Source organism: Nematolebias whitei, chromosome 5, assembly GCF_014905685.2.
Source record: "Nematolebias whitei isolate Nwh7 chromosome 5, NemWhi1, whole genome shotgun sequence".
In the NCBI taxonomy this organism is placed as follows: domain Eukaryota; kingdom Metazoa; phylum Chordata; class Actinopteri; order Cyprinodontiformes; family Rivulidae; genus Nematolebias; species Nematolebias whitei.
This window is the reverse complement of record NC_056502.1, coordinates 39,290,393-39,303,480: the sequence shown is the minus strand read 5'-3', so window position 1 is coordinate 39,303,480 and position 13,088 is coordinate 39,290,393. Positions and strand designations below refer to the sequence as shown.

Here is a 13,088-nt window from a genome sequence, read left to right as displayed (position 1 = left end):
CACCCTACAGAGGATGCTCATTTGATACATTTTATTTTTTCTCAACATTTTTCTTTTTCCAATGGGAGTAAACTTGCACAAAGATTTGAAATTTCTTTGTGTGTTGGACATCCTTCCCGATGCAACCACTGACCACCGAGCTACCACAGCCCACATGTGTGGAGCAGATGTCTGCCATCTTGGGTGCCCGGTGGAGCAGACAGGGGCATGGGGTTAAGGGCCTTTGCACAAGGTTAATTGACCACTAATGCATCTTATGCATCTGAAGGCAGATGTTTCCCACCCAAATTGTATTAACAACCTTTCAGTCACAGGCTCGCCTTCCCTAATCTCTGTGCCGCCACCCCCATTTTTCACATACTTGATGTTAGATTTAGATAACTGTAGAACCGGTAAAGACTATATTGTATATTAGTGTGTTAACATGTATATTATGTATATCAACAAGTGGTGGATGTGTTTTTTTTTCCCCTCATGACTATATGAGTTATCTGGCAGTAGAAACATCAGGGTTTTGGTTTACCATTAGGAGGCAGGTAGGTGAAGCGCTGGTACTGGCTTCTCTTCCTCTTGCCGTTGCAGACATAGAAGTTAACCTGCATGGAGCTGGATATTCTTTGATTCCTGTAGGGGGGGATCTCCACAACAAGGGTACCCTAAAATATAAAGATACAAGAAGATATTTCAACTTTATGTGACATAACAATTGCTGAATATAAATATGAACTGACATCTGAGTCAGTTTACGTTTAATCATTTGATTTCATGTTTCACAAGTTCTGTAACTTTTCAACCAACAAGTTTTAATTGTTTTTGCAACATTTAGCATGTGGATTTTGTTTCTTTGCGTGTTTTCTTAAATACAGCTTTACATTGGTGGTATGGAATGAGTTTACAGTATAACACTCTCCAAGCCCGGGAGGTTTAGAGGTTAATCAACAGCTATGTTTATTTTGCTGCTGGCCTGCATTTAGGATACTGTTTCCAAGTGGCTGGACAGGGAGCTGGTCTGAATGCGAATGTCTGGATTGTGTAGAAGCAGTAGTAGGACCCAAGAGGCTGGTCCACTGCCCGTGTTTGTCTCTGACAAAAACCCTGGGGCTTTAGATTTTTTTTTTCCTGTACAGCACAGAAGACAGGCAGGCTTATTTGTTTGCACAGCCGTTCTCCTCTGTAAAAGGGGTCGTGTTCCCCACCCCTCTCTTCCCTGCTAGACCACAACATGTCTGAACGGATGTGAACTCCTGACAGCTTTAATTCTGACGGAGGAAATGTAGAAAAAATTGTCAGTGATGGTGTGATGGTGTCTAATTCCTGGGATAGCTGTCACTCTCGTTGGGGTCTGTACAGGTTAGAGTTGGGAACTTTTGTCTGGTGGCAGGTTTTTCTCTGTCGTCGTTGTGCATGGAGGAAGGCTAGAGGGGATGGGGCGTGGAGGGTGGGCTGAAGGTGATCTCAGCCCCAGCCTGCCTTCCACATGATGACAAGGAAAACATGCAGGTGGCTGATTGAGTGTGGTAAATGCATGCAGCCTTCCTCCTCAATCCCAAACATCCAACGTTAGCACTCTCCAGACAGCAATAAAAACACAGCCAGGCAGGCAGACTCGAGCACTTTAAGGTAGTCTGGTTGGAAGTAACAGAAAAAGAAGGCCAGTGCTCCTTACTGTTTGTTGCTGACAACAAGTAAGAACACTGAGGTACTTGTGTTTATCACGTTTACCTCCACCTTGCACACTCACCTATTTTACAGCATCCTAGAGTTCAGTTGAAGCACCATAAGTCTTTTAAACAAATAAATCCCCATTTACCCTTCTGACGAAACCACATTGCTTACTTGAGGAAAATTAACAGGACAAAATTACTTACTTCTTATATTTCACCTAAACTTGGCCACAAACCAAAACCATTTTAGAGATTAATGAATCCATCCCCCTTTGTTGCATCTTCACCTGCCAACCCAGTGGCACTGGTCGTGGGGGAGGCTCTAGTTTATCATAAAGAATGGAGAATCATCCCCACCCCTGCACCAACCATTCAGTCATTCAAGTCTACAGCCATACAGCACAGTGGCCCATCCCCCACCACAATAGTAACTAATTATCATACACATAAGTCCAAAACTGAATTTATCAGCATCACTATCCTCCTCACCAAATTTGCAGTACTGTCCCCCAGCATAATTTGGCTCAGTGACTTTAACATACATTTCAACAACTCTAATACCCCTCTAACTGAGGACTTCTTATCTTGTTTGGACAGTTTTTGTTTTCAACAGTTCATGGCTTTTCCCACCCATTCTAAAGGACATGTTCTTGACCTCATCTGTTGTTGTGGTATCACCCCATAAAACTGTTCTGCAACAGATCTGCCTATCTCTGACCGTATGTGCATCTCTTTCAATGTGACATTCTCACTAACTAAAGCTAAACCAACATGTGTCATCTCTTTTAGAAATATCAAGAACATTAACAAGGACACTCTAAATACTGGTAATGGAAACCTCCTCAGCATAAACGGCTCACATTCTCCTGGCAAGCTAGTAACACACTATACGAAGAGTCTCCATAACCTCCTGAACACACTGGTTCCATTAAAACACAGACTATCTCCTTCACCCTCTCTGCACCCTGGTCTACACTAGGGCTTTAACAGAATACTCGAGTAATCTACACATCAATTCCTAGGACATCTATCGGGTTTTTAATTTCACATTGAGTATTCGTGGTGACATCATTACGTCGCTGTTACGTCATTGCGTGTCACGTGATCTGCAACAGGCGCGAGTTACAAAATGGATTCCTCCAAGCAGACAGATGGAGCGGAGCAGGCCCAGTCTTGGCAAACAGGTAGAAATGCATCAATAGTCTGGAAATATTTCACTAAAGATGAATCTTCTGGTTAAACTACCATAAGGAAACAGAAAATGAATCAACTTCTTGACTGTTTGGAGCTCGTTGCGAACCGGTGTTACACCATATTCTGTGACCACCGTATATTGTGACCGTAGAGGGCGGTGTTGCATGCGCTGTTGCAGGTCACAGAATATGGTGTAACACCGGGTCCAATCAACCGAACCAGAACCAGCTTCCTCTGACCTTGTTTCACAAACAAAAAGCAAAAAATATTAATCTCTAAACCTATAAAAACCTATAAACATATTAATCTCTAATACTAAACCTAATGCGCACCACAGCTGGCGGTGGTGCGGGGTGGTTGTCACCCCCCCCCCCCCCCCAACACACTGTTTTTAGTTTAGTTTTTGACATGCTGCATGTTTCTTTTACTTTTGCAGCTTAATAATAATAACTAATAATTTAGTTTTTCCTGTGATTTATTTGCAGTATGATACACGGTAGGAGCATAATATGTGCTCCCAATGTTTTGTTGGTCTTTTTTTTGTTGTAAATAATGACTATTTTTGTGGTTTTATTTATTTATTTTTGTATCTTTAGATCCTATGATGTCATCAAGTACTCGAGTTCTACTCGAGTTTTATTATGTTAATGTCGAGTTTAAAAATGATGTAGTCATTCAACCTTTAGTCTACACCTGAGCTTCACTATTTGAATGCCAAAGGACGACAGCTTGAAAGCCTCCATAAGGGAACAGGACTCACAATTCACAAATACATGTACTCTGTACATATTCTCCATTATAAAAACACCCCCTCCTCAGCCAAATAACAATATTACAGAAATATCATCAGTACAGGTGACAGAAATACACTTTTCTCTCTAGCAAACAGAACTCTATGCCCACCAGACTCTTTCCCCCTCACCTCTACTCCACCAATAACTGTAACTCTGACATTTCTCAATAACAAGATCAACAATATCAGCATCTACCCACTCACTCTATATGCAACCTGCCCATCCCTATTTTTCTACCCCATCTCTTCCACTCACTCCCAGGCATCATACTTCCTTCACATTCTCAAATATCCGACCTGATCTGAACATCGAAGTCATCAACCTGTCAGCTTGATCCCTTTACGACTACACTTGTTAAAGCCTCTGGTCACTCTCTTACCCCTTAATAACAGAAATTGTTCACTCCTCTCTCACCTCTGGCATTGTCTCAATCATTCCATCCATTATCTTCCACTTATTCCAAAGTCAGATCACAGGGGTAGCAGCTTGATCAGGATCGTGCAGTATCTACAACTTTCTTTCATTTGGTATTGTCTCATCATTTCTTAAAACAGTAGCCATAGTCCCAACCTCAAGAAACCCAGATCAGACACCAGTGACATCAATAACTTTTGACCTACATCTAATCTCCCATTTCTTTGTTTCCCAGATCCATATCCACCTCCGACAATGATCTATATGAATAATTCCAATCTGGCTTTCACCCACTTCACAACACCAAACCAGCTCTTACCAAAATCACTAATGACCTTCTCACAGCTCCTGACTCTGGACTCCTCTCCCTCCTCATCCTCCTTATATCTATAATATTTCTATAAAATATCTATAAAAGATAGCCATTTTTGCATTTGCTAAGGTTAGCTGTGGTGGCAATCATGAAGTGGGTTGACCCAAAGCTTTAGGGGGCAACATAAAGAAATACAGACCTGACTGAAAAATGTTGGATTTTATACCTGGATTATTGAGCATGGACTTGTTATAAAGAAATACAGTTTCAAGCAGCAGCTCTTAAATACACGTCTGTTAGTTTAGAGCCTTTGGCAGCGTATACGTTCTTAGTTTACAATGAGAGTGGGAGGAAGTGACACCCCCCGATGAAAGGCATCAGCAGTTCAACACATGCTGACATCACGCCCAAGCAAACAAGTTTTTAGCCCTAACAAACCTCGATGAAATCTTAATTAATTCCAGAGCACAAGAAGCTTTCTGTGACACAAAGACCATTTTTGCTTCATTTCCCTCAGTTGACGATTCCCTTTTGCTTGGTTTTATATTAACACGATCTGAATGTGTGACTGTGCGTCAGAGCGTGCTGGTTTATTTTCTCATTACAGCCTTCATGAAAAGCAGCAGGTAGAATCGGGGGTGTAAGTCGATTTTGGCTGCCCGAGCCCTGCACAGATGAGGTGTTAAGCCCCAATTCACCACAACGCTTGACTGTGAACTAATCGTCTGGCTATGACGGGATGGCTGTGGCGTGTGTGTGTGTGTGTGTGCTTGTTGATGTGTAATCTTTAACTTTGTTTTCTTGCAACTATATGACAGCATGTGTTTGTTTCTTTTTCCTTTACAGAAAATTCCATTCAGGATTGCACTGGCTAATCAGCATCGCTTGTGATCCAGTTTGTAATGCTTCAGCAAGTGTTACATCATCAGGTGGGACAGATGAGGAGGAGACAGAGGAAAGAAGAACATCTCAGGGGGAAGAATAATTATTAAAAAACAATCATGTTGCTGATGTGCACTTACAGGTTTGACGGAATCCTTGTCGACCTTGGCTTCAGTCTCCCACAGATGGTGCCCGTCTGTCCACAGACACACACAAACATTTAGTATAACTTATTAAACTGCTTTTTTTATCTAAAAGGGTAGAGGAACAGTGAAACTGAACAGAAATGAGCTATGTACATCTTGGTGTGGCGTTTCGGTCAGTGATGTGCTACAACCTGAGTCAATTGGTCATTGCACTTCCTGTGGCGTTTCTGAGCAGGACACCCAATCCCGAATTGCTCCCCAGGCACTTACATAGCTGCCCACTGCTCCACCTGGGTGTATCCCAGGTGTGATGGGTTAAATGCAGAGAGACATTTTCGTCTTTGTATGGGACCATACAATGATGACAACACATAGCACTTTAATTAGAACATTAATAACTGGGATTTTCTTTTTGTTCAGCAACATTTAAACATTTGATTTTGACATTATACATGTGTGAAGTGTACAAATATTCTAATAAGCCACTTAAACATGAGCATAATGAAAACACAAAGCCTTAACAACCAATAAAGCACTTTTTATGATTGCTGCTTTTTTCAGATAAGGCAAACATCGGTGATACCCAATAATTTTTTGGGAGTATGACCTACAATCTCAGATGTTCACAGTATCAGATGAGTAAAGAGGATATATTGTAACATTATTTTCTTACAGCCACATACAGTATCTTGATGCACCATGAAAACTCAAGGCACAGAACTGAGACAGGATACTCTTAATATCTTTCCGCATCAATACCATTTGAATCATAAAATACATGATGAGAAATGTAATTTTATTCTTGTCTATTGAAAAAAGTTGAACTTTTTCTTTTCCTCTTTCATCTTGTTTCCATCCTGTCGATGTATGGTTCTCTTCCTGCCATGTGAGCTACTGCAGCTGAAGGGAGTCTGCAGAAACTCAGCTCACATTCTTTACGTTTTATGTGTGATTTCATGCCACACCTTTGAAGCACAGATCCTGTGGATTTTGCTGTGGCAATCAGCACCAATCACAGGCACAGTTTTCTTTTTTTCTTTTCAGAACCTTGACTCATTACATCTGTCAGAAATAGAAGTGACACAGTGCAGCTTTGTGTCAGTGGCACACCATGTGAGGTAACAGGGTGGTTAGTGTGTCACTGCTTTTATATGTCAGTGGAAACAAGCTGTTCGCCAATGTCCCCTGTCGCTGAGGGACATGGATAAGAAATGTTTGTAGTTTTCAAGATGAGGGGTTTTCTGGACTTAAATTAAACAAGGAATGTAAGTAAACCTAATGTTTTTGGTACAGAATATTCAAGTCGTTAGTTATCCATGACCAGGCGCAATGGCGGAGCCAGGGGGTGGCCAATGGTGGCATTAGCCTCTAATCTTCAGCCTCCCCAACCATTTGAGGAAACTACTTTTAAGCAATATAAAACTGGAAAGCATAGTTTTCTCAAATGATAAGTGTGGTCAGTTTGCATATAGATATGGTGATGACCATGTTTGATTTTGACGTGGCAACACAACTTTTGAAAGTGACTTTTCTTATGATGCACACACACTAAAGTCGAATTAGGCGTGTTGCTTATTTTTGACCGAACTATTTGAAGAAACTATACTTTTAGGCAATTTATAAACTAGAAAGTATAGTTTCTTCAATTAATTGGGGTGGCAAGCTTACATATATGGTGGTGGCCATCTTGGGTTGTGAAATGTCAACCCAATATTTGAGGCATTTTTACGCCTGCATGCAGCCACACACTAAAATGGAAGTTGGCACTTTGCTTAATTTTAAAGGTATACAGCTCACAACATTAACACATTTACACATATGGTGACAGCCATCTTGGATTTTGATGTGGAAACCCAATTTTTGAAAGGAAACTTTTTTAACACTCCTGGATGAAAATTGGTAACTCATTTATTTTCCACATTATCTTTTTTTTTTTCCATTTACTTTGTATTTAAACAGGAAGTCTCATTGAGTCACGAGAACTCATTTTCAAGAGAGACCTGTTTAGGAAGCAGATGGTGGGGGTTAAGGGCCTTGCTCAAGGGCCCAGAGTGGGGCCAATGAGGGTGGAGGCAGGTGTGGGTGTTTCACATTTTCCACCCACATTTTGATGTTGACGGTACCGGGAGTTGAACCTGCGACTTTCCGATCACAGGCCCATCTTCTAACCTCTGCGCCACCACTTCCAGATGATGTGTGCACAACATGCTCAGATGGAGGGACAGACAAAGGGTATTTCCAATTCATTGTCTTTGCTTCACAATGTGGGGCAAAAAGAAGCAGTTTAAAGTATGAATACAACAAATTCACACCTAAAGTACTTTGAACAAAAGCTTGTAATCCATAGATAGTACAATCCACATCAGTTTGCTGATATGAAATGTTCAGCAGCTCAGATTTGTTTTTCTCCTAAATGGGTTATGTTTTTCACATCATGCAGGGAGTAAATGATTTCAGTCAGGGTTGAATGAATATCAGTGAAGTGTGGAAGTGGGGGCGGGTGGTCAGCTTTAGTTTGCAGAAGTGAACCTCAGAAAACATATTTTTCCAAAAAGTCCATATTAAACAGAACAGAATACAAAACCAGACAGAGAGGAGATCAGCCATGAGGTTTCTATTTGAACTTGGGGAAATCAAGCGTTGCATATGGTGGAGTGTACCTTGCTGATGAACAAAATGACTGGAGAGTAGGAGCAGGGTTCTGTCTGCAGAAACACTACAAGTCACGATAATGTGCATGTGGCAGGCGATTTAGATGCATAAAAGAACAAGGTACATGCAATGCTGCAAAGCTGCAAAGAGCAGGGAAGGGCAATTAGAAGCAGAGAGAAGGTCAAAACATGGGAGAGAAACAGAGACAGACAGAGATGAGCATTCCTCATGTTACGTCTCAACAAACCAACAGGGAATCTCACCCGCCCACGTTCTGGGAGATACTCCAAGAGGGAAACCTTAAACTACGACATCAACCCTGAGCGCCACAAGTAAACATGTTTTTCAAACTGGTCTTTTCTCTCTCCATCTCTACCTGTAAATTATTTTGTTCCAGGGAAATTGTATTTCTCAATACTTGCTTGAGCTAAAAATCTTTAAAAACCAAGTCTGGCCTGGAAAGCGGCCACTGTCAGAGAGTGTCATACGACTGATAACCACAAGACTTTCCATTCGTTCTTTCTTCCTTGCAACATCTGCAAAATGCTTCTGTTCCCAACAGTGCCTCCTCCTTCAAAACCAATGTCCACCCACGCGCAATGCACATAAACAAATGTAGACACATGCAAACACGGAACCACAATATCCTTTACCTTTGTTCTGGCCTTACACTTAAACTATAGAGGGGAAGAGGGTGGAGAGCACAAAACAATGGGTGGAGTTTAGCTGCGGCTTTTATTTAAAAGAGAAATGAATGGACATTTAAGTTTGTTAATAGGTATTCTGTTTAAATTAAACCAGCCGTTGTATTGTGCTAAATGACTCACTTGTGTAAATTAGATCCACAAAGACTAACACCAGGAAAGCAGGACAACTAACTCATTCTTTGAGCAATTAGACCCGTTGTGGGGTTAGGCTTCTTCGAGTCATCGTCTTTGTGTGTACCTGATGCCTGGCAACACCTCTGTTGTCATAGTATAGCTCACAAAAACACATCCCATTTGTTACGTTTTCATGCACTAAAGTTTAGTTAACAAGCAAAAGTCACAAAATACATGCTCCACCTGGTTTAAATTACTTCAGTTATGATGCTTCAAACAAATTTCTTATTCGAGCCTTGACACTCGACAGCTGACCGGTGAAATATTCGACCCCACTATGAACTTACAGATTCTGACTCCTGTCCTTTTATTAAACTGACAGCCAAAAGTGAAATTACCTTCTGAAAGGCGCAGTTTGAGCACAACAGCTTTCACTGACCAACAAAGTTCACAATTTTTGCAAATGGAAAATGTGATTCACGTGCTTAATTGGGAAGGCTGTCCACTGAAACAACCCAGATGTACTTTTCAGGCACGCGTCTTTTCCAGAAATGATTTTAGGGAGCATTTTTCCCTCTTTCCTGTTTACATATCTCAAGGTTAGATTCCATTTTATTGCCTTTCTGCCGCTTCTGCTGCTGTCTTGAATAAAAATGCTTTAGTAATCGTACACACGTTCTTGAAGCATCCACCTTCGTGCCCAAGGAAGAGAAAAGCCAAAGAGGCCAGCAGGATTCCCTCATGACTGATAACCACTGAAGCACCTGGTTTCTGCCCATCTGTAAACTGGTGAAACTGAAAACATGTATGTCTGCTTCAGACTGAGAGGTTATGAGCTGACGGTAGGTTTACAGACAGGAAGAGACATATTCTTGATGTATTACAAGAAGGGCGCGAGTTGGTTTGACCTTGGAGCTGAGAGGGATGTGGTCAGAGGAGTTGAATTTCATCCTTTTATCATAAACCCAGCTGTGTGGCAAAGACGGTCTATAGCCAAAAAGTGATGGCTGGAGCATACCCCAGAGTTACACGTTCATAAAACCCATTTATTCTCAAGATGTGAAGCCATGTTGGTGGTAAAACGGTGCGTTACCAAGGTATTTTAGAGCCTTGCAAGGGTCAGAGCAATACCTGCTCTCACAAACATTCAGACTGACCACATGGTGAAAATGAAAGCTTTATTCTGTATTTTAGCAAGGGCTTTCTGGCAACTTGTAGCCAAACGTGAGTCACGTTCCGTAAATGATGGATCACTTTTCTAGTCATAACAAAAGGTTTCAGTGTTTCAGGACTACCTACCACAGATGAATAATTGTCCCTCACAAAATAAAAGGGAGGGGTTTTTTTTGGTCATGACTTGTTCAGACAAGTTTGAAGCAAAGAAGACTGAACAAATATAGAAATCCTTTGTCTAGAACCAACTGACTGCTTTGCTTTAGAGAAAGCAACTGTGTATTCTATGACTTATTTAGCATCAGACGCATTTACCTATTTACTTATTGGTTCAGAACGTTCGGTTTCATTCAGTACTTTTTCTCTGAAATGGAACTTTTATATATTTGTTTACTTTTTCACCAACTATGGATTTGTGTAAAATGCTAATGACTATCTAAACAAAGTGACAGTTCAAATGCTTGGAGACAGGGTTCTGTGGAGATGTATGAACAATCAATCTCACCTGCTGCAGATAGCTTTCAGCCTAAGTTTGGAGAAATGGAGTTTTGTTCTAACGGAGTTGGCTAAAGGATAATCTGAGCGACACCAAGACCAAAGTGTTGTCGGCCAAGAACAACTCCATTCTAAAAGCATGACAATATTTTAAGAAAACACTACTTTATAAACTACATAAATAGTTATTTTGCATCAGTTACTGGCATTATTCTGTCTGGAAGTGCCTCCAGTCTGCAGTAGAAGTAGCTACTACAGCTAGCTGCTGCTGTTTCCGTGTGCACTTACAAATAAGCACAGAATTATATAGAAATCAATGCAAACCTGATGGAAATTAAAGATTTATGAAACAGCATTCACAAACACTGCTATGGTTCTTTTTAGAACTGGAACTGTTTTGAAACAGCACCAATCCATGCACACCTGAATTATTGGTCAGAATTAAACTCTATTACACCAAACTAGACAGTTCACAACAACCAAGATCTTATTTGCTCATGATCATTACAAAACATCTCAACTGTTGCTTTGAAAAAGCAGGAGCACGTTCATGTCCCAACAGACTTAACCCTTTCTTGTGCAGTAACATTATACATTTGTGCTAGTCAAGGGTATTCAGAAGTTAAGTGGCCAAACAGCTATAAAGCAAAGTAACTTAATTTACTTGAAGTTAACACATTTCTATCTTGTCAGCTAAAGTTATGAAAATTAATCCAACCAAACCACAAAACACTGTCTAGACATAACATGAGATAGAAGTACAATACCTCAATACATTTTTATGGTGTTTGTTTAGAATTGTTTGAGTTGAGAGTGTTTTGCCAGGTATTACCATTCTTTGGATGAACTCTAACAATTCAAGTCATACTCTGTAACGCACGTGTATTTAAGTCCTAATGTTTCAACCTGCTGCTAAGACTTCTTCAAAACAATATTAAAATTAAAAAAACAAAGATGGTTCTATGGTTTTATGCTTCCTGTATGTTACAGATTATACTCATTTTGAAGAAGATAGGACCGGACTTATCCCTGCTGCAGACCAGGCCGTGCGGCGCTGTGGAGCTCCAGGCAACCCTCCAAACCAACCAGATGTAAAAACCATCTTGCTCATCAGGGAATTCCCTCACCTCCTCCCCCCGAGTCAGAGTGTAGGCTTTCCCCATCTCTCCCCCCTCTGTTTGTCTGTCTGCGTCGCCATTTTCCCTGCCTCTAGCACTCATTCCGTCTATGGAAAGCAGGGCAAGCCAGAACACACACTGCAATAGGTGTGCCAGGTATGTCTCCCTACACTTTTGCCAAAAGAGAGGTTTGGGCTAACTCAAAAGACTGGCACACGACACGCATAATAGCAATAACATAAAAATGGAATGAAGCACAACAATACAAAGAGAGATGGAAAGTATGATAAATGCCAGTTCTGTGGCTCGGCTAAAGATATTCTTCCCAGAAATCGACAAAGTCCAGATAAAAATACTAGCTTACACTGCAGCAGAAACAAATATGTGATCTAGCTCGTCTGATTCACTTGATCCCTTCTTCTGATGAGGTCTGTAATGAACTGAACAGATATTAAAGTCAGTAATATGGATTAAACGGATGACACGATTAGACTTTCCTTAAAAGTGACAAGAGTAAACAAAATATTTTGCTGGGAGAAGGCATTGGTACTACTTGGCATTCAGCCATTAAACAGTTTTAATATTAGTGCAGGATATTAACTCAGTGTTACAGTCCACATGGATACACGCAGCTTTCTACGGAAGAACAACCTTTCTTTGTCTTTTCTCTTCCTTCTATTTATTTCTAAGATCTGGGGATCTGGTCTTTTCCGTTTCGCTCCTCTACAGGGAATCCTTTGTGGATGACTCACAGAAAACACTTCCTACTGAACAACACAAACAAGCCCGCGGGCTAGTAGCTAAAGTGGGAACTCTCTCTCTCTCTCACACACACACACACACACACACAACAGCAAACACACACATGAGCAGAGGATGCTCAGCGTTTGCATCAGTTATCCTGTGGATCACCGAGTGCAGCACGGGGACGGACGTGACTTCTAAAAAGCAGGAGTGATTATTTTTAAGGTGCATTAAGGTTTCCCGCTGAGGCAAACGCCATGAGCTCTTCTCATTTGATACTGGGATGTCTCGGGTGGGGTTTGGGCAAACATAAAAATAAATAAATAAAAACAGAGAAAAAGTGAGAAGATTAAAGTAGATAGAAAGAAAATAAACTGATTTTACATTACAACAGTCTAAAAATGACATGCATTTTCTCCACTAAAGCCCTCTTCAGACCTGGCACCAACATTTGTCTGCACTCAGCCTGAAATACAGGTGTGTTGTACACATCTGTTTTTGTTGTCTGAATACATCACAGGCCATATTGAGACACGCCGTAGGACTACCTTACATAAGATGAGATAAGATAAGATAAGATAAGATAAGATAAGATAAGACAGGACTTTATTGATTATGCAGGAAATTGTTGTGCCAGAGTTTCAATGCAAAGAAACATACACAAGGAATCACACGTTA

At 40.9% G+C, this 13,088-nt stretch overlaps 1 protein-coding gene across 1 annotated transcript in view; it reads right to left on the bottom strand.

Moving 5' to 3' along the window:
• LOC119409551 (nuclear factor of activated T-cells, cytoplasmic 1) overlaps positions 1–13,088 on the bottom strand; it is a 160,398-nt gene that overhangs the window by 115,739 nt on the left and 31,571 nt on the right. Inside the window, exons 7-8 of the mRNA XM_037676449.1 lie at positions 5,402–5,457; positions 524–656 (exon numbers count right to left, since the gene is read on the bottom strand). Of these exons, the coding sequence (XP_037532377.1) occupies positions 524–656; positions 5,402–5,457 (189 nt within the window). The remainder of the gene's footprint in view (positions 1–523; positions 657–5,401; positions 5,458–13,088) is intronic.